Source organism: Oncorhynchus masou, chromosome 29 (assembly GCF_036934945.1).
Source record: "Oncorhynchus masou masou isolate Uvic2021 chromosome 29, UVic_Omas_1.1, whole genome shotgun sequence".
Taxonomy (NCBI): Eukaryota; Metazoa; Chordata; class Actinopteri; order Salmoniformes; family Salmonidae; genus Oncorhynchus; species Oncorhynchus masou.
The window spans coordinates 58,429,370-58,455,474 of NC_088240.1; the positions used below are offsets into that span (position 1 = coordinate 58,429,370).

At 43.0% G+C, this 26,105-nt stretch overlaps 2 protein-coding genes and 1 pseudogene across 2 annotated transcripts; 1 reads left to right on the forward strand and 2 right to left on the reverse strand.

Moving 5' to 3' along the window:
• Window positions 1-455: 455 nt before the first annotated feature.
• Window positions 456-9,088, reverse strand: LOC135520099 (smad nuclear-interacting protein 1-like). Its single transcript, XM_064945435.1, has 4 exons — window positions 8,788-9,088; window positions 2,712-2,835; window positions 1,911-2,539; window positions 456-1,674 (listed from the first exon to the last, which is right to left on the reverse strand). Exons 1-4 carry the CDS (start codon window positions 8,952-8,954, stop codon window positions 1,422-1,424), a joined length of 1,173 nt encoding a protein of 390 aa, XP_064801507.1. The 5' UTR covers window positions 8,955-9,088; the 3' UTR covers window positions 456-1,421.
• A 31-nt stretch (window positions 9,089-9,119) lies between these two features.
• On the forward strand, window positions 9,120-13,561 carry dnali1 (dynein, axonemal, light intermediate chain 1). The gene is made up of 6 exons (XM_064945436.1): window positions 9,120-9,531; window positions 9,772-9,908; window positions 10,053-10,222; window positions 10,464-10,642; window positions 11,122-11,286; window positions 13,410-13,561. Exons 1-6 carry the CDS (start codon window positions 9,451-9,453, stop codon window positions 13,443-13,445), a joined length of 768 nt encoding a protein of 255 aa, XP_064801508.1. The 5' UTR covers window positions 9,120-9,450; the 3' UTR covers window positions 13,446-13,561.
• Window positions 13,562-13,575: 14 nt separating this feature from the next.
• Window positions 13,576-26,105, reverse strand: part of LOC135520101 (nucleolar GTP-binding protein 2-like) — a 33,766-nt pseudogene continuing 21,236 nt past the window's right edge.

Genomic DNA, 26,105 nt, shown 5'->3' on the forward strand with positions numbered 1-26,105 from the left:
AATATTCATGTCATTTTTCATCTGGCAGTACTTTGAGAACCGCCAGGGATATTCAACTCTTAACCTACGAGTCCGGAGCCTGCTGGTTCTGTTCTACCTGATAATTAAATTACACACATTTGGTGTCCCAGGTCTAAATCAGTACCTGAAAAAAAAAATGCTGTGTAACTGGCTTTGAGGTCCAGAGTTAAGATTGAGGGGTCTACGTGATACTATTACTGATAATATGACAGAACTTAGAAAACGTTACACAAAGCAGAGCGGCATAGGACTGCAGGCGAGGCTAATAAACCTGAAATAACCGTGGTTATCAGAACTTTGGGGACATTAGTCTGTAGAGCTTGCGAAATTTACCTCTGGTTTATAACTTGATGTGGCTTACTGTGTGGTTATGATGGTTTACTTGAACATACAACCATCAAAGTTATGGCGAACAAATAGCAACAAAACTAAGAGTCTTTCACAACCTTTATGTACAATACAAAACATCTAAAATTGAACTACAATGGGGTTCAAAAAAGTAAAAAACAAAATTGTCTTTGTAGTGGGAATAGTCATGCTGTACGATCTTTCTCCAGAAACCTCCATAGCCTACAGTCAATTCGGTAGTAAAGAATGGGTAAACGAGAATACACTGCGACACACACATTTTTTCCTACATCACAAGTAGCACACATTTAAAGCAGAGACATACACGCGTATGCTTTCTTCACTCCTTGTTGCAACGCTCAAACCCAAATACTGTACACTATATGATGAATCCAGCGTTCACATTCAATACATCCAGTGTATTTACAGTTAAGGTCTGGACATAGGCTAGCCTTCAGCAATATACTAATTTGTATTCAATGTTCTATTCCAAAAATATAATAACAAAATAATTTTTCGTAAAGTAACTTCTTTCTGGCATTGAGCACTTGTGTTGAACGTAAGCAGTCAGATATAAGGGTGGGGGGGGGAAATCAACCACACTACTGATCTTAAGCTAATGTCCTGAGAATAGAGTACTGAGACCTGTTACTGCAGGTTAAAGCAGGTTTTATGACCGACAAAGAGACCACAGAATTCTCCTACCCCTCTTTTTATTTGTTCCGTTAACCCTGAAAGCTGCTTAACCCAACACACCATCTATGCAGTTCATTGTTCCATCCGTGTTAAGGAGATGGCCAACAGGTGGTAGGCATCAGTGAACATTATTTTCCAACAATACACTTGACTGGAAAATTCGTGGCCCTGTCAGAATAGTTGAAAGAACGCACATTTCCTTCCTTGTTTCCCCTGAGGTAAGCACATATTTACTAAGCAAAACCCTACTATTTTCAACAATCCAACCAATTAAGCTCTGTAATTACTTCAAAAAGGAAAGTAGGACGGAAGCGCGCATGTCGCAACTATTTCGAAAAGGCTCAGAGGTCTTGCATTCACGCGTCCAGGCCCTCGTCATCTTCCTCCGCCCTGGCGTCCACCTCGGCTGTGTCGGAGAACTCATGTAGCAGGACGTACTCTCGGCTACTGAAGCCAAACTTGAGCACGTCCTTCTCCTTGAGCTCGTAGTACCGCTGCGCCTCGATGCGCTGGTTGTTCAGGTAGGTGCCATTGCCCGAACCTAGGTCAATGATGTAGGGCTTCACCCGCCGCCCGCCAGTTCCATCCGAACGCGTGAACTCCACCAGCCTGGAAATCAGCAGAAGCAGAAAGAACTACATTACCCAGAGGTTGAAAGTGTCCCGACCTAGAGATTGTGATTTCAAACTCAACAGAACTACATTAACCAGATGTCAAAAGTGTCAGACCTCAACAAAATGTAGGGAAATTATGTAAGTGGGAAAAAAGCATAATTTCAAAACAGAGACCATTTTCGAAGGATTAGCAGACTAATGTCATCCCGACAAGTGATTGTCAGATCTCACCTATACTGGAACACAGCGTGCTGTTTGGAGCAGGATGGGTGGTCGATGGGAATATCAGCAATCTTCCTCTGCCGCCCCATCAGGTATGCACTCTGCCTGTGGACGTACATGACCGGGAGCTGCTCATCGTTCTTGAAGGGGTACAGTCGCCATCTGCGCTTGGGGATGCGAGCCTCGGGGGGCTCGTTGTACTTGATCACTTCCCCCCTGAACGTGTTGGTATCTTCTGTGAGTGCACCGGACAGTTCAAAGTTGGGCTTCTCTTTATCGACTGGGGGGCTGTCTTTGCCCTCGCCACCCTCTTGGGTACCTTGTCCGAAAGGTTGTCCCCCGTCATCGTTCTCCTCAAACCGGTGCCGGTTGTCCCGTCGTTGATTGTCGTGCTGCTGTCTCTCTGCATGCTGCTCCTGGAAGGAGCGGGATTCTCGCTCTCTGGGCCGGTCTCCACCTCCACCCCGCTCTCTCTCTCCTCGTTTTCTCTCCCTGGGTCTGTCAGACTCTCTGGGTCCGTCAGCCTGCTCCCACCTACTTCGCCGCACTGGTGGCTCCGAGGGCTCTGACTTGTCGTTGCGGTCGCGCCTTCTATGGTCATCGGCACCTCGGTCAGCACCGTGGTGGTCACCCTGCTCCTGTTGGGGAGACAGTGAGACAGGAATATTAGCCTAATTCCAGAGTCAAGCACCGGGACAAAATTAGTTGGTAAAGTGTTTTTATTTACAGAACATATTTGCTGCATTGAAAGTTTTACATTAATGCATTTCCCCAATTGCTACATTTACTCATAAGTAGTGACAGAATCACCCGCTTTATTTTCACATCGGCACCGCGGGGAGGGCTTCGGCTCCTGCCGGTGTTTTTGGGCGATCTGTCTCGTCTTCCCAACGCCCTTCTACCTGGCGAATGACCTTTCGCCCTGGGTGGCGATCTAGTCAATCAAATCAACAAGGAAAGGCTTTAAAACCAATAGTTAATTTAACACCAAGGCTAGCTAGCTACAAAGGACAGCTCCTATTGTATTCTTCTCTGAGCGACATCTGACAAATAATTCGGAATACGGGGTTCGACATATAGGATGGCTGCTGGTCTAGGGAGTCAATCAACCATGTCAGATACCTGCTTGAGCCAGAGAAAAGTAAATATTGTAATAATACAATTTTCAATCTGGGATATAGATTTGATGAAAAACAGAAATTCCCAAAGCTGTTACTTCTTTATAACACGCACCGCACACATAGCCGTTGAGAAAAATACAGTGCCTTGCGAAAGTATTCGGCCCCCTTGAACTTTGCGACCTTTTGCCACATTTCAGGCTTCAAACAAAGATATAAAACTGTATTGTTTTGTGAAGAATCAACAAAAATAAATCTTTTTGTATCCAAATCCGGCTTTAAACTTCTTCACAACAGTATCTCGGACATGCCTGGTGTGTTCCTTGTTCTTCACGATGCTCATTGCGCTTTTAACCGACCTCTGAGACTATCACAGTGCAGGTGCATTTATACGAAGACTTGATTACACACAGGTGGATTGTATTTATCATCATTAGTCATTTAGGTCAACATTGGATCATTCAGAGATCCTCACTGAACTTCTGGAGAGAGTTTGTTGCACTGAAAGTAAAGGGTCTGAATAATTTTGCACGCCCAATTTTTCAGTTTTTGATTTGTTAAAAAAGTTTGAAATATACAATAAATGTCGTTCCACTTCATGATTGTGTCCCACTTGTTGTTGATTCTTCACAAAAAAATACAGTTTTATATCTTTATGTTTGAAGCCTGAAATGTGGCAAAAGGTCGCAAAGTTCAAGGGGGCCGAATACTTTTGCAAGGCACTGTATAATCTGTTGGGCAGCAAGAGGATGCATCTCTCAACTGGTTGTTGCATAGAGCAGCTCTCAGAAGAAGAAGTTTTAACTTATGCTAACTACCAGTAAAAGCTAAGGCAACAATGGGTATGCAAACCGGGTATTTAAAAAGTCTGGTCCGAAGTCATGGTTAAATCTTTGATGCGCAATTCAGTCATCAGGCTCTGTTTGAATGAACATTTTTAAATGCTTTCCTAAAAAACCTTCCCAATTTGTTTTGCAAACTCTGGCATCAAAATTAGGCTACATGGTACAGTATAGAAACACCATTAGCCAAACTGTCTCTTGCTAGGTGCGCAATTGAATTGAAAGGCAATACACTCCTCCAACATCACATTTTTTCCTGACCTCAAACGTGGTCTCCTGATGTGGTTTAAGCAGTTTGGGACTTAGAACATCACATTTGTATCGTTTTTATATATATAAAAAGTGTGATTTTGAGGGTGAAACCCAGACAAAAATAGGAAAACCCAGAAACGGGGAAAATGGACTTTAGCAAAATATAACTGATTTTATAGGGTCTTTATAGAGTACTGCTGACTGTTAAAAAAAAAAATCACAAATAACACCCTTTGATATTACGTTAAGGTTTTATAAACAATCAATGTAAATATTATAATGTCAAGTTACGATGCAATTATTAGTGTGTGGAGGGTAAGTTATTATAGGCTACTTGCTCATCCTGTAAAATATGTATACAATCAACTGATATTTAAATTATGCGCGCATTATATTTTTCCTGTGAGATCTTGGCCCGGGACAGTATCATTTCTTCCATTTGGGCCAGTGGCTTTCAGTTGGCACTGGGCCGGTGTGCCACCGGCAAATTTACCATTTATAGCTAGTCTGATTAATCCTGCTGTAATATAGAATTGGTACAGTGCCTTGCGAAAGTATTCGGCCCCCTTGAACTTTGCGACCTTTTGCCACATTTCAGGCTTCAAACATAAAGATATAAAACTGTATTTTTTTGTGAAGAATCAACAACAAGTGGGACACAATCATGAAGTGGAACGACATTTATTGGATATTTCAAACTTTTTTAACAAATCAAAAACTGAAAAATTGGGCGTGCAAAATTATTCAGCCCCCTTAAGTTAATACTTTGCAGCGCCACCTTTTGCTGCGATGACAGCTGTAAGTCGCTTGGGGTATGTCTTTATCAGTTTAGGCACATCGAGAGACTGAAATTTTTTCCCATTCCTCCTTGCAAAACAGCTCGAGCTCATTGAGGTTGGATGGAGAGCATTTGTGAACAGCAGTTTTCAGTTCTTTCCACAGATTCTCGATTGGATTCAGGTCTGGACTTTGACTTGGCCATTCTAACACCTGGATATGTTTATTTTTGAACCATTCCATTGTAGATTTTGCTTTATCTTTTGGATCATTGTCTTGTTGGAAGACAAATCTCCGTCCCAGTCTCAGGTCTTTTGCAGACTCCATCAGGTTTTCTTCCAGAATGGTCCTGTATTTGGCTCCATCCATCTTCCCATCAATTTTAACCATCTTCCCTGTCCCTGCTGAAGAAAAGCAGGCCCAAACCATGATGCTGCCACCACCATGTTTGACAGTGGGGATGGAGTGTTCATTGTGATGAGCTGTGTTGCTTTTACGCCAAACATAACGTTTTGCATTGTTGCCAAAAAGTTCAATTTTGGTTTCATCTGACCAGAGCACCTTCTTCAACATGTTTGGTGTGTCTCCCAGGTGGCTTGTGGCAATCTTTAAATGACACTTTCTATGGATATCTTTAAGAAATGGCTTTCTTCTTGCCACTCTTCCATAAAGGCCAGATTTGTGCAATATACGACTGATTGTTGTCCTATGGACAGAGTCTCCCACCTCAGCTGTAGATCTCTGCAGTTCATCCAGAGTGATCATGGGCCTCTTGGCTGCATCTCTGATCAGTCTTCTCCTCCTTGTATGAGCTGAAAGTTTAGAGGGACGGCCAGGTCTTGGTAGATTTGCAGTGGTCTGATACTCCTTCCATTTCAATATTATTGCTTGCACAGTGCTCCTTGGGATGTTTAAAGCTTGGGAAATCTTTTTGTATCCAAATCCGGCTTTAAACTTCTTCACAACAGTATCTCGGACCTGCCTGGTGTGTTCCTTGTTCTTCATGATGCTCTCTGCGCTTTTAACGGACCTCTGAGACTATCACAGTGCAGGTGCATTTATATGGAGACTTGATTACACACAGGTGGATTGTATTTATCATCATTAGTCATTTAGGTCAACATTGGATCATTCAGAGATCCTCACTGAACTTCTGGAGAGAGTTTGTTGCACTGAAAGTAAAGGGTCTGAATAATTTTGCACGCCCAATTTTTCAGTTTTTGATTTGTTAAAAAAGTTTGAAATATCCAATGAATGTCGTTCCACTTCATGATTGTGTCCCACTTGTTGTTGATTCTTCACAAACAAATATATCTAGTTTTATATCTTTATGTTTGAAGCCTGAAATGTGGCAAAAGGTTGCAAAGTTCAAGGGGGCCGAATACTTTCGCAAGGCACTGTATATACAGCCTGACACTAATGACTGCAAAATCATGTAAATGTTCCTTAAAACAAACTATATACCTACCGGCTCTCTAAAAAGTTGGGTAAATAATACTTTCCTGTGGAAATTTTCTCAAATTTGGAGAAGATGAAGGACAAACCACTCAGACAACCAGTAATGTTTAAATGTAATTTTATTCAACATTCTGGAGGCATGAGTTTTGGGCTGCGTCCCAATTATCGGTGTATTACTGCCTGATTAATCAGACTTAACACATACAAGGCTCTCCCTCGTCCTCCGTTGGGCAAATCCGACCATGACTCCCTTCTCCTGCTTCCTGCTAACAAACCAAAGCTCAAAACAGGAAGTACCAGTGATGTGCTCAATGTGGAGGTGGTCGGAAGCAGACGCGAGGCTACAAGACTGTTTTGCTAGTACAGACAATTGTGATATGTGGCAGGGCCTGCAGATGATATGGGATTAAAGGGAAACCCAGAGTTGCCCAGCGATGCAGAACTCCTAAACAAGCTAAATGCCTTTCATGCTCGCTTCAAGGAATAGAACGCTGTGCGACTTGCTTGAAAGCCCATTTTTTCAGATGACTGATATCCAATTTGCCTACCGCCCCAACAGATCATGCCATTTCAATTGCACTTCACAATGCCCTCTCCCACCTGGAGTGTGCAAGAATGCTTTTCTGTGCAAGAATGCTTTTCAGACTACATCTCAGCGTTCAACACCATAGTCCCCTCCAAGATCATCACCAAGCTAGGGGACCCAGTGACTGAACCCCCCCAACTCTGCAACTGGATCCTAGGTAGGCAACAACTGCCACGCTGACCATCAACACAGGTGCCAGTCAGGGGTGTTCGCTTAGTCCCCTCCTGTACTCCCTGTTCACCTACGCAGCTGCAACACTAAGTTTGCTGACAACACGACACTGGTAGGCCTGATCACCGACGCCGATGAGTAAGCCTACAGGGAGGTCGATAGAGCCTTAGAGTGTGGTGCCAGGAAAACAACCTCAACTTCAGTAAGACCAAGGAGCTGATTGTGGACTATAAGAGAAAGAGGGGAGAGCATGCCCCCTGTGGTTCCTTAGCATCCACATCAAAGGACTTTACATGGTCCACATGCACACCTGCAGTCGTGATGAGGGCACAGCAGCTTCTCTTCCTCAATAGCCAGTTAATGGTACAAGAACTATCTGCATTGACCCTACACACACTCACTAGACTACATACACTACACTGACACACAGACAATACAAACTACACACACACACACTTTTACACTCATTTGCTGCTGCTCCTCTTTATTTTACTCATCATCTATCCTGATGCCTAGCGACTTCACCGTCTTCATGTGCATAGCTACCTCAAATAACTCGTACCTATGCACATTGACCTGGTACTTGCTGTATATACTGTCAAATCAAATACAATTGTATGTCACATGTGCCGAATAATAGACTTACCGTGAAATGCTTACAAGCCCTGAACCAACAATGCAGTTAATAAAATATTTCCTAAATAAACTAAAATATATAAAAATTATATTTTTATTAACAAAATCCAACGAGGCTTTATACAGGGGGTACTGGTACCGAGTCAATGTGCAGAGGTACAGGTTACGGTAGCGCCATTCTTGTGTATTTTATTCCTCGTTACTATTTTATTTTTAAACTATGCATAATTGGGAAGGGCTCGTAAGCAAGCATTTCACGGTAAAGCCTCCAGTGTGTGACAATTGTATTTTAATTCTAGCTAGCTATCACTGTTTCCAATCAACTAACATTAAATGAGCTAGCTAATTGAGGGAAAACTGGCGGCATTCAGTCATTTACTTTGCCCACTACCACTTCATAAGAACTAGGTACAATCATGACACCGTGTTAACGTTTAGTAAACGTCAATAAATCATCACTTCCATAAGTCTTTCAAGACACTTATCAGCAAGACATTCAAAAAAATACACTCAACAGTTTTGTAGATCCATTCAGCTATGGTGGCCTCCACCAGATGAAACTATGCTTACACAAGTGTTGGGCTGGAGCATGCTAGCTAGATAGCCAATTAGCACAGGTGGTCGGTCGCCTAGTCTTCAGAAACAAGCGCTTTAACGTGGAGACATGTCAGTGTGGGAACACTGCGTGTATAAATTTCGCCTTTTGTTTTTTGAAAAGTATTATTCATATGAAAAATATGCCTCGACGCGTGTTAATGTTCAGATTGAGCGTCGGTGCTCATAACAAAACTCCCCGTACAGAAGACGCCGTTGTTCAATGACTTGTGTAATGTAATGGAACAAGAGTCGTGACCAAGGGCTAATTGAGGGTTAACGTTACACGACTAAAGCATAACAATAACGCTTACTAGTAAGCTAACTAAATCGTTAGCTTAGTGGCTAGCTAGTTGCTATTATTGAAATTGTGTAACATCATAGCCGTGCAACCCTACGGTGTAATTTGTGTTCGCTAACTACAATACTATACACCCATAAAATCAGACTACCTGCTCGTTCGTTTTCTCTGCGGCGGTGGGCTTGGGCTGCCGTTGGACCCCGAACTCGAGCGGCGTGATCTCTGGGGCCTAGCAGGGCTGAGTTTCTCTTGTTTGAATTTCGGTTTTGAGTCCCGCACCGGGGATTCCACTCTTTTATGACGTCTCTCTTTATCCATTATCAAACTTAACCAATAGTTGTAAATCGACTAAATAAAGTTCATCGCGAATACATATGTATAAAAAGTGAACAACAAACTCCACTGCAAACGCTGAGAAAGTTCCTTATTGTGCGCAAGGAAACGCTTTTCCGCTTCCGGCAGAACGCTTTAAATATTTTTCACCGTGACTATGGACTAGTTCACTTTAGTTCCGTTGTAATATTGCAGACATATTATATCATCTTTTCAATAAGGTCATACACCTACACAATGTTATACTTAAATGTTTGTACTTAATTTTCCTTCCCCATTTCATAGCGTCAAAGGCTTGAAACAACTCTGAATCATGCCTTCGAGCAGCTCGGATAGGTTAGTGAGTAGCGCATGGAATTAAGTTGCCATGGTAAAAATAAACAATTAAACGTCTTCAATTCACATTTCAACAACACACATTCCTTGAGACATTACCTGCTACAACAAAACACTTTATGTGTAGTGTAATCAAAGTATCACAATGATTCCTCCGGCTGATTCTCTGCTGAAATATGACAACCCAGTCTTGGTGAGCAGAAACACAGAAAAGAAGTCTCCAAAGGTAGGATAACGTTAACAAAACACGTTTTTAATGCTGGCTGCTAACGTTAGTTACAGTAGCTAAATGTATCCATACAGTGGTATCTAACATACATTATGTCCACTGTCATTATTTTGAAATCAATGGTATGCCAATGTTCCTAGTGAGCTGTGAGAGATGTCAATCAATTATTTATTTTTTCAACAAATTGGCTGAAGATTGTTGTTCTTCTAATCAAAATGATGTGTACTGCAAATTCAGGCACGACCCCTGAAAGTGGCTCCACAACAGCCTGCCATGACTGGCCCTGTGCCACCTCCACCCAAACCCAAGACCCCCTCAGCCGATACCAACAAACAGCAAACCGAGGAGATTCTCAATGCCATCCTACCACCCAGGTATGACATGACACGGACACATCTTTACTGATAACACGCTTCTCCCTATTTTTTTACTCTTAGGGAAATTAACCAATATTCCCAGCTTCGCAAAACCTGAAATTTGGCAACCCTGTGTTAATCTCAGCTCTACCACTGTTACAGGGAATGGATGGAGACCAACCAGCTGTGGGTGCAGCAGGTGTCCAGCACGCCGTGTACCCGCATGGACGTGGTGCACCTACAGGAGCAGCTGGATCTGAAGCTGCAGCAGAGACAAGCCAGGGAGACGGGCATCTGCCCAGTCCGCAGGGAGCTCTACTCCCAGTGCTTCGGTAAGGAGAGAGGGGGAAGCGAGATGAGATGCATGGATGGTAGTAATAGTAGAAAAGTGTGTTGGATACAAATCCTAAAAACTGGGCCAGTTTCCAAGAGGACCAAGATTAGGCTAGACTCAAGCTGGTTCTGAACTAAAAAGCAATTTCACTGGGTTTAATCTGTGTCTGGGAAACTGGTCCTAAAGAATGTTGCACTGTGAGTTTGTGTTTAAAACTCTAAGCCATTGATTGCCTGTAGATGAGTTGATCAGACAGGTAACCATCAACTGTGCTGAGAGAGGACTGCTGTTGTTGCGTGTGCGAGACGAAATCCGTATGACCATTGCTGCTTACCAGACACTGTATGAGAGCAGTGTGGCCTTTGGCATGAGAAAAGCCCTGCAGGCTGAGCAGGGCAAGTCTGACATGGAGAAGAGGGTAAGGAAATGGGTCGCACACAAATGAGCATTTTCCAACCTTTGCATCATTGTAGATTGACCTTTACGTTTAGAATGCTTGACCTGTCTGCAGTGTCACTGGAAAACTTTTCAAGCAACCAAGCTAGTGTAGACCAGCAGAGGGAGCCATCTTCCTGGCCCTCATGGCTGCATTTACACAGGCAGACCAATTCTGATCTTTTTCCCACTAATTGCGTCTTTTGATCAATCACATATAATCTTTTCACAGATCTTTTTCAGAGTTGATCTGATTGGTTTTAAAGATCAAATTATTGAAAATAAATATCAGAATTAGGCTGCCTGTCTAAACCCAGCCCATGACGTCAGAGAACGCTCCGCTTTTACCACTTTTTTACCACAGATAAAGCTAAAAAAGATAGTGAATGGACTGCTGCACCATTGAATGATTTAAAACCTTTATTACCCCAAAGTGAATTTGATTTGCATCTACTTGTGTAGATCTCCGATTTGGAGAACGAGAAGCGGGACCTGGAGAGACAGGTTAATGAGCAGAAGGCCAAGTGTGAGGCCATTGAGAAGAGGGAGACTGAGAGACGGCAAGTAGAGGAGAAGAAACACACAGAGGAGATTCAGTTCCTGAAGAGAACCAACCAGCAGCTCAAGGTAAAGGTGCTCAGTCATCATCATTGTGTGGTCTTGCCAACTCCTATGGGCATTGTCACGCCAAATAAGGAAGGCAGGATTTTCCTAACTCATAGAAAGTCTTTGAAATGATATCGATCAATTGATGTCAGTTGAAATATACTTCACAAAAATATACATGCATCATCAAATGTGTAGGTACCAGCTGAAATTATCCCAGAAACTTTCCACATGCACAAAAAGCTTATTTCTCTCAAATGTACACACATTTGTTTACATCCCTGTTAGTGACCATTTCTCCTTTGCCAAGATAATCCATGCACCTGACAGGTGTGGCATATCAAGAAGCTGATTAAACAGCATGATCATTGCACAGGTGCACCTTGTGTTTGGGACAATAAAAGACCACACGCTCCCTCAACATGTTTGAGGGAGCATGCAATTGGCATGCTGACTGCAAGGATGTCCACCAGAGCTGTTGCCAAAGAATTTAATGTATATTTCTCTACCATAAGCCACCTCCAACAATTTAGAGAATTTAACAGTACGTCCAACCGGCCTCAACCGCAGACCACGTGTAACCACGCCAGCCCAGGACCTCCACATCCAGCTTCTTCACCTGCGGGATCTTCTGAATCCAGCAAACCGGACAGCTGATGAAACTGGGTTTACACAACTTTAGAATTTGAATTGCAGAATTGCAGTTCAGCGTCGTAACGGACTTCAGTGGGCAAATGCTCACCTTTGATGGCCCCTGGCACGCTGGAGAAGGGTGCGCTTCACAGATGAATCCCAGTTTCAAACTGTACCACAGGCATTGAAGAGTGGGACAACATTCCACAGGCCACAATCAACAGCCTGATCAACTCTACGCAAAGGAGATGTCGTGCTGCATAAGGCCAATGGTGGTCACACCAGATACTGACTGGTTTTCTGATCCATGCCCCTACCTTTAAAAAAAACAACAACATATCTGTGACCAACTGATGCATATCTGTTATCCCAGTCATGTGAAATCCATAGATTAGGGCCTAATGAATTTATTTAAATTGACTGATTTCCTTATATGAACTATAACTCAGTAATATTTGAAATTGTTGAATATTGCATTTATACTTTTGTTCAGTGTCTTCGGAAAGTATTCAGAACCCTTGACTTTTTCCACATTGTTAGGTTACAGCCTCATTCTAAAATCGTTTTTCCCCTCAATCTACACACAATAACCCATAATGACAAAGCAAAAAAAACAGGTTATTAGAAATGTTTGCTAATTTATATTTTGAAAAAAATGACATTTACTTCAGTATTCAGACCCTTTACGCAGTACATTGTTGAAGCACCTTTGGCAGCGATTACAGCCTCAAGTCTTCTTGGGTATGACGCTACAAGCTAGGCACATCTGTATTTGGGGAGTCTCTCCCATTCTTCTCTGCAGATTCTTTCAAGCTCTGTCAGGTTGGATGGAGAGCGTTGCTGCACAACTATTTTCAGGACTCCAGAGATGTTCGATCGGCTGGGCCACTCAAGGACATTGAGACTTGTTTGGCATTCGCCAAACCCAGGTTTGTCTGAAATGTGATTCATCACTCCAGAGAACGCATTTCCACTGCTTGAGTCCAATGGCGGCGAGCTTTACACCACTCCAGCCGATGCTGCTCGGCCATGGAAAACCCATTTCATGAAGCTCCCGTTGAACAGTTTCTTGGTGCTGACGTTGCTTCCAGAGGCAGTTCGGAACTCTGTAGGGAGTTCCAAACTACACGCGTCAGCACCCGGCAGTCCCGTTCTGTGAGCTTGTGTCCTACCACTTCGTGGCTGAACCGTTGTTGCTCCTGGACATTTCCACTTCACAATAACAGCACTTACATTTGACCGTGGCAACTATAGCAGGGCAGAAATTTGACAAATTGACTTCTTGGAAAGGTGGTATACTATGACAGTGCCACGTTGAAAGTCACTGAGCTCTTCAGTAAGGACATTCTACTGCCAATGTTTGTGTATTGCATGGCTGTGTAATCAAATATATACACCTGCCAGCAACGGGTATGGCTGAAATAGCCAAATACAAAAGTATGTGGACATCCCTTCAAATTGGTGTATGTATATGAGATATTTTTAACATTTAAATTTCTTATCCTTTACAGGCCCAGCTGGAGGGGATCATTGCCCCAAAAAAGTGACTCCTCCATTCCACAAGTGATCTATATCCAGCAGATTTCAGATGGTCCAACACAGCATTATGTAATAGAAGTCTACTTCATAACCATAAAGCCTTGCGTTACTATAGCAGAATAAAATTAAAAAATGAAATATTTTGTTCATATACTTTATTTTATGGTATGACATCACTTGATGTTTTTTTCCTCCAAAAGTGCGGTACATAACCTGGGTGCCAGTGTTTCTGCTCTCTAGCCAACTCCTTATGGAATTGTCATGCCAAATTTGACAGTTAGCAAAATAAAGAAAACAGACTGGCACCCAGGCTATGCAGTACAAGTGTACTTTTTTGGGGGGATGACAGACCCATCCTTTCACTTCTCAGTGAAGCTCCATATGAGTTTAAGTAATAGTTTGACGAAAGTGATCAGTCACTTCGCTGAAGGTCACTCAGGATCAGGTTAATGCATCAAGCGATTCACTTGATTAATAAGAGGTTAATCAAAACCTAATTCACTCAATGCCCCTTCCCCAAATCACTTTACATCAAGATACCAAGGGTAGGTACCAAGACACCTTAAAACAATTCATTACAATGACAGGGTCATAAAAATAAATATTTATTAGAAATGTCCCAGTTTGGTTTCTTGGACCACAGACTAGTGCTTCAATCTCTTGGCTTTCTTGCCCTCGCTGGGCACCGTAGGCATCTTTCTGTTCTTGTTCTTGTTCTTGACGTTGTGTGTTTCATAATAGCGCATTCCAACTTTCTTCACCTTCTGAGCACGATCCGCTGCTCTCCTCTGCAAGGGGGGGAAAGACAAATGAGGGAGATTTAAGCCTGAGGAAGAACAGTGCCTTTCTTCATTCCATTAACAATAGCGGTAGGGGAGCGGCCATCCATCGGAGGCGTCCAGTCTAGATAGATAGGCCTGTTTGATGTCAAACAGCGGGGTAAGTGAACACACGGTACCTGCTTGGATGTTAGATTTCTGTTTGGACGCGTGAGCTCCTCTGCCTCATCAGTTTTCCTCTTCTTGCCAACCTGTGTTACAGCTGAGGAACAAAAGGTTGGCCAGTAAGTGGATGACCCGTAGGCATGGAATTCCTAAAACACTTAATAGGACATTCCCATTCTATTTATATGGTTTGATTGCTTGTTTGGTGTCAGTTTGACAGTGGTCTTTGGCCAAATACCTACTCTAATTATACATTTTATCTGCTGCTATCCATGAAGACTTGTATAAAGTCTGTACTTTGTGTAAAGGAAAGTGCATATTTTGCTAGAAGGCCCTTGTATTCTTTGATGGAATACATTTGCCGGGTTAAAATAAAATAAATCCCATGACTGAAACTTAAGTTGATCTCAGATCAAATGTCTGCGGAAGGAAGTGAACCTCCCCTTTCATGTAAAAAAAAATAATAATAATCATGACCATTATGCTTTTAGGGAAAGTGGATCATTTTGTACATGTATTAAACTACAAGTTTGACCAATTCCAGTCCTTTTCAATTGGAAAAAGAATCCATATGAGAGAAATCCGTGACAACTTTAACCCCTGCATTTGGGATGTCAGGTAAGCCCACAAAGGAAAATCACTAATAAGTTGAAATGAAGTTGCTACCTTTAGGTTGAGGTTTATTCGCCGCCTGCTTCACTTTCATGTCTGTGAGCACTTTGTCAGATAGTGCCTTCGGAATCCTGAACAAAAAAAGAACAGTAGAAAGAGTCGTCACATATAACCTCATTACTCCCTGCACATCCAGACAGTTTAGTCCAGTTGGAATTCGCTGAGCCGACAATGGAAAGCAAATTGGCCGCAGACGACTCTTATTTGACGTTGTTGAGTGAGGGCATGAGCTGAAGTTCACCAGCGAGAAAGACAGTTGGTGAGTCCGCGGAACATGACATAAATGGTGATGGAAAACCCCATCTATCAGACAGAACGGTATGAGCAGCTGCCAATCCCCAGGTGCCTGGACAGTGAAAAACGAGGCATGTTTCACCTCAAAGGACCTAGGCACCCTTCATCTCTCTATGGCTTCATCCCAAATGGCATCCTATTTCCTACATGGAGCACTACTTTTGTAGTTCACTATATAGGGAATAGGGTGCTACTTGGGACAGAGCTATGCCGGTATTTTGGACAAGAATCGGGGTTGATGTGGGTTTATTAGAAAATAATAAAGCACATCTTCAGAACAAGACTGAAATGATAAGTGGTGGGGAGAACGGAGAAGACAAACCGGATGGCGGAGAAGCGCTTGAGTCTGGCCCGGTCCAGGAACTGCTTGTACTTTGCAATCTTCCCACCCAGTTTGCGGATAGTCTCACGCAAACTCTTTTTTTCCTCCACCTTGGCAGGCTGACCGGCTGGGGTGGTGGCGGCACACTCAGCATCTCCAGCTGCTGTCTCCCCATCCCCCTTCTCTTCATCTCCATTTTCCTCTTCCTCATCCACATCCGAGCCGGACAGGTCTGAGAAAACGAGGTAGTCGGTCTGCACGGGTGCCAGGTCTTCATCGTTGAACTCGGGCGCCACATTGATCTTGCCGAAGTTCTGCCGAACGTTGGAGAGAATCTTCTGCACCTGCTCATGTTTGTGTTTCTGCTGCTGCTGGGCCTCCTGCTCGGCCGACACTGCAGCCACCACCTCCTAGCTCTGCTCCTCTGTTGTGCCTTCTTCCTGTACACACTCTAGCTTCTGGTGCCCCCTCCACTGGTAGTACATCCTTGCCCTGAAAACAACACACCAATCAGTACAACTTTCATAATCATGGCTAGGTTCTGATTCTCCTGAAGTGTGCACTTGCACACTCATTCGACATGGATTTAAAAATGATGGAAACTCACTCCAGCCAATGCTTACACCAATCCAATGGGGAGAGTGCAAGTCCACACTTCAGGAGAAAGGTAGAGAATCGGGATGCATGCAGACCATGTGTACATTTCACATTGAGTGGACAATATTGCCCACCTGCCATCTTGTTGCTCATCTGAGAGGACCACAACAGAAATAAGACATTGGGTTTTAGCCTCAATCATTTTAATGTATGCATTGTTGGCCCTGGCTGGAAGCAGCTTTATATATTTTTACTTGTCAAATAAAGCAAATGTAGAAAAAAAAAACTTGAGCAAAGACAGTCAATGTGACCATGCTTGCACTCTTGCCCAATCTTGGCAAGTCCTGTGATGATATTTTACATTTAGCCAGAGGGTGGCAGACTATAACCAGAATATGCTAACATTGCTGTTTGAGAATGTCTCTTTATTTTCGTCTGTGAGGGAGAGGGTTTTACTCCAGCTGTTCGTCCACCCCTCACCTCATGCTCTCCCTCACAGCCAGGGGGTTTTACGAAGAAGGGGATGCGTCCTCTCTGCCAGTCGTTCAGCACCATTTTGGAGACACATGGAAGGTCTGGCTCACCCCCCTGCAACAGATCATGCATTAGGGAAACATGAGAAGAAAATAAAGTAGGAATAAATGGAGCGTCCTTACATAGACTTTATGTGCCACTTGGGATTGATGGGTTCCAAATAAGCTTAGTAAGCTTTAGGGTCAAGTGTAGAATTTCAGACGGATCAAAAAAATGGCCCATACAAAAACAGAGTGTATGTTTGGGAAGATCATTTTTTACCACTGACCAACAGCTTGTCAAATACACAAAGGATAAATCCTGAATATAACACACCTTTCAGGACTAAAGTATATTGTGACATTCAAATTCCCTTAACCACAAAGAGTTATAAAGATAATTCAGACAGATGAAAGATGGTCAGAAATGAAGACAAGCAGCCCAGGCTATGTAACCTGGTGGTCTCAGATCTGTGCCATCTTGCCAATCCCTATGGTCATTAGCATGCCAAACAACAACCATAAGAGTTGGCTATGAAGCACAAACAGATCTGGGGCGACCAACAGCCTACAGACAATTACCATGTACTGTGACTTCAGCCCCCATTGATACACTCCAGGGTTATGTTAATTAAGTACCAAACGAGACAACTGACTGCGACAGGGAGGGACTATCCGGTCGTGTCCAATAAGAAACACTTTTGTTTCCAGTTCAAATGTTTTCCCTACAGTGTGCTTGAATTAACATGACACAAGCCCTGACCTTAAGGAGTTTGCCCATGCGCATCGCCAGTTTCTCCAGGAAGTCCTCTGGGGAGCGCCAGGTGGGGATGCGGTACGTCTTCTGGATGTACTCTGGTTTGGCCCGCTCTAGCACTGCCGGGATATGCTCCTCCGGGTTACGGATCTTCTCCACTTGCACCTGGGAAACAGCAGTGAAGCATACAATGATACAATTGTTAGGTTAGAAATGCTACAGGTTTAGACATGGAAGTAAAAAAAAAACTATCAGTGAGAAAGTTAAGACGCATAAATATCATACCCCCAAGACATGCTAACCTCTCACCATTACAATAACATGGGAGGCTAGCATTTTTGGGACGGGGAGGTGATATTTGTTCATCTAACTTTCTCGCCCATCATTATTCACTATACATTCAGGACTATCTGTAATCATGGTACCATCAACATTAATATATATGTGTTTAGAAACATTCTATTCACCATGAAAGTGACTCCAAAATTATACATTATTTACCTTTCATTTCTATTGGGCACAAAATTACCTGAAACGCAACTAAAACAAACAAAAAATGCATCCAATAAGTTTGGCGTCACAAGCTTGACGAAATCATTGCATGCTGGGAATATGGGACCAAATATTCAACTTTTGACGACCTTAATACACAAGTGAATTTGTCCCAATATTTTTTGTACCCTAAAAGTAATTTCCAAACAGATTACCCAACATGGCTGAAAATACCCTCAAATTAAAGCTGACCATCTGGGCCTCCCGGGTGGCGTAGAGGTCTAGGGCACTGCATCGCAGTGCTAGCTGTGCCACCAGAGACTCTGTGTTCGCGCCCAGACTCTGTCGCAACCGGGGGGGTCCGTGGGGCGACGTACAATTGGCCTAGCGTCTTCCGGGTTAGGGAGGGGTTGGCCGGTAGGGATATCCTTGTCTCATCGTGCACCAGCGACTCCTGTGGCGGGCCGGGTGCAGTGCACGCTAACCAGGTCGCCAGGTGCACAGTGTTTCCTCTGACACATTGGTGCGGCTGGCTTCCGGGTTGAATGCGCGCTGTGTTAAGAAGCAGTGCGGCTTGGTAGGGTTGTGTTTCGGAGGACGCATGGCTTAATTCACACCCGTACAGGAGTTGTAGCGATGAGACAAGATAGTAACGACTGGATACCACGAAATTGGGGAGAAAAGGGGGTATAATTCACACAAAAAAGCTGACCATCTGCACTTTAACCATTTCAAATCAAAATTGCTGGAGAACAGATCCAAAACTATTTCCCACTGTCCCAATACATTGAGCTCACTGCATAACCCTGCCTGCTCAAATAAAATAAAAAATGGTTTACTACAAACAAAACCATATAGATTATTGATGGAGAAAAATAACATACCACTCCTTTCAACACGATGTCGCTCTCGCTGTCTTCAGAGGGGTAAACTACACCAGGACAGTCGATGAGGAAGATGCGTCGCATCAGGGTGATGTACTGCCACACCTGGAAGAAGAGACCGGGCCCAAGATCAGCTAAGTCACATGGTCTAATGACTTTCTACTCAGAACCTATTCACAAGAACTTATCGGTTTGGGAAAATTACATTTAATTTGATAACGTAGCAGAAATTAAGACCCTACTGCATAAACAAACAAAACAGATCTTAATCTACTATCCCCCATAGTACAAAAGTTGAACTATTGTAATTCTGCCATTAGCGGGAAAATACCATTATCAAAAGGGACCGCAAATGCGATAATGCATTTAATGCTTTTTTATAAAAAGGTGCATTTTTATGGTGAAAATTTTCTTCCTCAAACTTGAAACTTCGTTCTACAGCTGCACCATCGAGAGCATCCTGACTGGTTGCGTCACCGCCTGGTAAGGCAACTGCTTGGCTTCTGATCGTAAGGCACTACAGAGGGTAGTGAGTACGGCCCAGTACATCACTGGGGCCAAGCTTCCTGTCATCCAGGACCTATTTTATAGGCGGTGAAGTGGAAAGCCCAAAATATTGTCAGAGACTCCAGTCACCCAAGTCATAGACTGTTTTCTCTGCTACCACACGGCAAGCGGTACCAGAGCGCCAAGTCTTGAACCAAAAAGCTCCTTAAGAGCTTCTACCCCCAAGCCATAAGTCTGCTGAACAATTAATCAAATGGCCACCGGACTATTTACATTGACACAACCCCCCTCCATTTGTTTTGTACATTGCTACTACTAGCTTTTTATTATCTATGCATAGTCACTTCACCCCTTCCTACATGTACAAATTACCCCGATTAACCTGTACCCCCACACACTGACTCAGTACCAGTACCCCTGTATATAGCCTCGTTATTGTTATGTTATTGTGTTACTTTATTTTGTAAATATTTTCTTAACCAACAGTGCAGTTCAAGAAGAGTTAAGGACTTGTAAGGAAGCATTTCACGGTAAGGTCTACACTTGTATTTCGCGCATGTGACAAATAAAAGTTTGATTTGAGTATGATTTAAAGTCGCAAAAAAAGGCATGCATTGTTTCTTGCCTTACACTGGGCATCATTCACAAGTGATAGGCTAATATTGTAACTCAAACTATTCTTGATTTAAATATTCTTTACATATACTAACTAAGATCTGAAATTTATTTTGATTTACAATGGACCATTAACATGCACCTGTCTCGAAACAGGGGGGATACATGTAATCTATGCTTAAATATCAAATGGAGGATGCTTTTCCAGTGGTTCATTTTCATGCCCGCCAGATAGGCTATACTCCTGTTGCAAAGACAAGCAATGTGCTTAATACTAGGAAAGTTGAGATATAAATATAGTAGACCTAGTCTTTAGAAAGCTGATGGCTTCTATTAAAAAGAAGAGGATCCCATCACTCTGTTTTCTCACACAATTGCATTGCCTATAGAAATGTTGCAGAACATGAGCTCTCATGAAGTGTTTGATGATATTTTTGATGACATTTGCATTGTCAGAGTGATTAAAAGGACAGAGTGCTGAGTACCTGGCAGTTAACGAGTTTGGTAGACTACTAATGATCATCAGCCACATCAGAGCTTGGAGAAGCCTAATTAGCATGACTAAACGGTCACAAAGAATTTGACTACCTTCAAGGCTCGTGACCGCTGGTGTGGTGGTAACACGGTCACCGTAACAGCCCTAATCAGGTCTATCACCGTCCTGTCGTCGGCAAACTTAATGTGTTGAAGTCGTGCGTGGCTCGGCAGTTGTTGGTGATTTGGGAGTACAGGAGGGGACTAAGCACGCACCCAGAGGGGCCCCCATGTTGAGGGTCAGCGAGGCAGATGGGGCAGTCCATCAGGATCTAATTTAGGTCTTATTTAGGTTGTTTTTCTACTTGCCCAGAGTCAGACGAACTCATGATTACCATTTTTATATATCTCTGCGTGCAGTTTAGAGATTGAAGTTAGCTTAGCGCAATTGCTGGAAATCTTCCGGTACAGTAGCCAGCTCCTCTCAAAAGCAGGGGAATAAACCTAACTACACCAAAACTGGGTGGTTGGTCATTTATAGTCTTACAAATCTATACATAGTAATCAATATTTTATACATTTGTTAATTTCAATGATCATCAATCAAACAAAACTAGATTCTATCCACTGCCTCATTCTCTGACCAGTTGTTGCATAGAGATTTAGAGATAGCAATGTTGTATCGGTCTCAATGGCTCTGCCCATGTGCTTACAGACGCTATAAATGGGACAGATAAAACATAACTAGCTCTATAAATCTCTATGCAACAGGGAAATAATGAGGAAGTGGTTAGAATATCAGATCTTATATCAGTTGAAATTAACTAGTTTGTTTTAGCAATGCTAGTTAATTAAGGATACTATAGTTATCACGTTTCACATTGAATTTATAAAAACTACTAAATGGTAAGACCTGTTTTTATTTTTTTTAAATTGGTGCCACTCTGCACACAAGCTTGTTAGCTAGCTCTGGTCTAGCTTTCAAAATCCAGGCGGCATTATCTGTAATGTACTGGAAACAGTGTCATGACTAAGGGCTGACTCTGGTCAAACTTTAGTTAAGCCAAATCTCTGAAATTCAAAGACATTAAAGTAGATATAATTCTGTAGGCCTAATTCAGATAATGCCTGTCATAAGAACAAGATGCCCAGTGCTCTCGTCACCCACAACATTTCAGACCCTACACTACGTGCACAATTATTAGGCAAGTGAGTATTCTGATCTTAGCATTATTTCTATGCACATTTTCCAACTCCAAACCATATAAACTTGAATGCTTATTGGATTTAAATAATTTTCAGGTTATATGTATTTGTGTAATGAGGGAGAGAGTGGCGAAAGTGAATAACACATATCAAGGTATGCATAATTATTAGGCAGCTTCATTTACCTCAGGTAAAATGGGCCAAAAAATAGATTTAACTGACAATGAAAAGTCAAACATTTTAAAATTCCTTTCAGATGGATGCAACACTCTTGAAATAGCTAAACTATTGAGGGGTGACCACAGGACAATCAAACGTTTTGTTGCAAATAGTCAAAAAGCATGGAGAAGAAAAGACGCAAATGAACTGCAAAAGACTTGAGAAGAATTCAACATCAAGGTACCAGGAACCCATTATCCTCCAGTGCCACCATATTCCAGAACTGCAACCTACCTGGAGTGTCCAGAAGTACAAGGTGTCAAGTGCTCAGACACATGGCCAAGGTCAAGAAGGCTGAAACACCACTACCACTGAATAAGATTCACAAGTTGAAGTGTCAAGATTGAAAAATCAGTCTTATGGTATTTTATTTATTTTGCCCAAAGGTTTTATGGACAGATGAAATGAGAGTGACTCTTTATGGACCAGATGGATGGGCCCGTGGCTGGATCAGTAATGGACACAGGGCACCACTTTGAGTCAGGCGCCAGCAACGTAGAGGACGGGTACTGGTATGGGCTGCTATCATTAAGGATGAGGTAGTTGGACCTTTTCGGGTTGAAGATCGACTGAAACTCAACTCCCAAACCGACTGCCAGTTTCTGGAAGATTATTTCTTCAAGCAGTGGTACAGGAAGAAATCCTCAGCATTCAAGAAGGCCATGATCTTCATGTAGGACAATGCTCCATCACAAGTACTCCACTGCTTGGCTAGCCAGCAAGGGCCTCAAAGATGCCCGAATAATGACCTGGCCCCCTTCCTCACCTGACTTAAATCCTATTAAGAACTTCTGGGCCCTTCTCAAACCTGAGGGAAGACAATACACCTCTTTGAACAGCATTGGGAGGCTGTGGTTGCTGCTTCAGCAAAAGTTGATTGTGAACAGACAGACTACATGGATGGAAGGCTCATAGCAGTTATTGAATATTTTTTGAAGGCCAACATTTTTATTTAATTGTCATTTTGTGTTACTTATCTGTTACACTTACTCTAAAAATTTAGTATAAACAAGTCAGTTGGGAAAAAATATTTTTGTAATATAGTTGCCTAATAATTCTGCACACATATTCCCCTGAGAAAGACAAAACTCACTTTTCCTTTGTTAAATACTCAGGTAAATAACATTTGATTGACTGAAACCATTGTTTGATCAACAATAAAATGAATCCTGAGGAATACAATGCCTAATAATTGTGCACGCAGTGTACACTTGTCTGTCCAATGCATGTACATAGCTTGCCCTCTCCATAGTAAGCGGCTCTACCCATTGGTGAAGTAATATAACGTTGAGGTAAATTTTAAAAAGTATCGATGGAGGTTTAAAAAGAAACACAAAATGAAAATTATTTCAGTTCCAACCCCTGGTAAGAAGGTCTCCTGCTTTTGAGAGGAGCTGGCTACTGTACTGAGAATCACATTGCTTTTCTCTTCTGCCTGAAAACCAATACTCATATCCCCATTTGGACGAAGGAAGGAAACATTTAACAAGCTTCTTCTTTTTTTTTAACACAGAAACAAACGCATTGCACATCCATTCAAACAACCAGGCGTGAGAGAGTTAGAGACAGGAGGGCCAGCCGAATGCTGAGCAACCTTGTTTGGCCAAAGACAGGCAGACAGACGCTAGCAGCCTCTGGCGAGAGCCACCTTTGCATTGGGCGATAAACTCTCGCTGGTTACGTGCCGATCTGATAGATCCCAAAGAGGGATGCACACTCACAGCTCTGGCAACAGACAGCCAACTCCGATAGTATCATCCTCAGTGGGTTTTCCAGACCTCCAGATCCACCGTTTGGTTCCAAACAAGATGAACAGGTCCAGCGAGAGGAAATGAAGGATGAGGGTTATTGTTTCTTGCTTTTTGGCCACGTATCTGCCAGGTATCAGCCGTGTATAATCGAGGCGGAGGGTTTAAATACATATACTTCAGCGCATCGTTGGGAAGCTACTTAGGATATGAGTAGCACACTGATACACAAAATTTAGCCTGCGAACATTCTATTCTGTGCTCTCTTAGCAATCAAGGGAATTGCGTGAGATCGATCGCCCCCCCCACCCCCACCCCCCCTGCATTGGCCATTATTGAAATTACATGGACGTATGTACATAGCTCATCATGACATCCCAGGTATCAATATGGGCTTATGTTCAAGTGTTTTTATTTAAAAAAATGTATTTTTGGGGGAACGATACCATACCTTGGTCTCACCGGCGAGGGGTGCCACGTTGCAGACCTTCTTGGAGCGTAGCGTGTTGATGACAGAGCTCTTTCCCACGTTGGGGTAGCCGATGAACCCAACGCTGATCTGCTTCTTGTCTGTGTGGAGCTGAAGAGGCAAAACAAGTTAAAATAGCAGTTTCCTGAAAACCAGTCTATACTTAACCTGTCTTCAATTCCGGACAGCAACAACTCCAGACCACACTTTGATGTAGGCCAAAACTAATAAAACATGTGACCATGTAATCTAAAAAAGCTTGTTTTCACCAGCAAAAAATAGCTACTGGAAGCAGATAAGTCTACACCATGGATCAAAAATCTGTCAAAACCAAGAGGTAGGTATAAATATTAGTCTCCTCTGAGCATCCAAGGCCGTGTTTTATGGCCCGTGCGTACCAAAAATAGCTCGGCAGCAGATGTGAGGACCCCGTGCGGAGCCGTATGCTCATAAGGGTGGTTAGAGTCGGGTGCCATGACAAAAGCTGGCCATTTGCACCAACTTCTGCTCCTTAGGGACCTACTTTTGACCAAATGGGGAGTGTAGTTCGGTCCGTGTGGAGTGGGGAACTCACGCGTGTGTGTGTCTACCATGCCAAACTGCCTGAGGAGTTGGATGAGGGAGCCCTTGCCGAACGAGTTGGTGAGGCTGGCATGGAAGGCCAGGGTGGGGTACTCGGCGGAGAGCACGGCTACCCAGCGTTTCTGGTTCGAAGACAACAAAACAGACAGACAGACATGGACATACATTTACTCTATGTGAAATGTTAGTTTGCAGGGCACGTGTGTCAGTCAGTATGAAAGGAAAGTATGTCGATAGTAGTCTACAAAGCAGGCGAATATCAAACATCAAATATCCTGGAAGTATGCACAATTCAGTTGGCCATTGAACAATTTATGTCTAGAAATGTATAATTTACTCTAGGGGTCGGGCAGCATCTTCTCCGATGCTGATGGAGTAAATAATATACTTTTGAGCGGGAATGAGGTGCGGTTACACAAGATTAGCACTGGAGAATAACCTATTTAACACAAGGCACAAAACATGTGTCATTTCAATGTAAGGCTGACATTCCTTCATAATGTGTGCTGAACAGTGCATCTCTAGTGTATTCCACTGACACGACGGCAAAATCCTGCAGCACATCATGAAAACAGTTGGCGCGGACACCATCCTTCCTGCTTTGGTGACCGCCGAATCCACACGCACGTTATTTGAGGCCACAAGCTATCCTTCGTCAAGGTAAAGCAAGCATGATACGGGATTGGGAAAAAAAGAAAAGTTGTGGATAACTACTCCCATAAAACTCCTGAGAACAATTGACATGGAAGGCATTGTCAGTCTTGATCATATATTAGTCTTTTGATCAAACACTACTGAGCCAAACCAAACTGAGCTGGTTTATTTTCCATCCGCCATAGTTGCTGCAACCGTGTTGAAAAAGACAAAGTGAAAAGAAACAGACAGCTCAGTACAGTTTGGGTCGGCAATATAGCGTGAACGGGGTACATGTGTCGGCTTGGCCAGAGGTGTGGACTCGAGTCACATGACTTGGACTCGAGACGGACCCAAATCACAATGATGACTTGAGACGCGACTTGATAGAAAATAAAACTTGAGACTAGGGAGCCCTAAGAGTCTGGACTCGACTTAGAAATGATCTGGGCAGGTTGTCACTACTCACCATGCAGCATCGCACTTGAAATAAAAATGATTGGCTAGTGAAACGCACACTCGGCCCTCTGATTGGACCAGCAAGCTGTCAATCAACACAGGTCGGGTGGGGGCGGAGCATCAAGCAACAATTACTAGCATAGCTGGTCTTACGGTACAGTGCCTTGCGAAAGTATTCGGCCCCCTTGAACTTTGCGACCTTTTGCCACATTTCAGGCTTCAAACAAAGATATAAAACTGTTTTTTTTGTGAAGAATCAACAACAAGTGGGACACAATCATG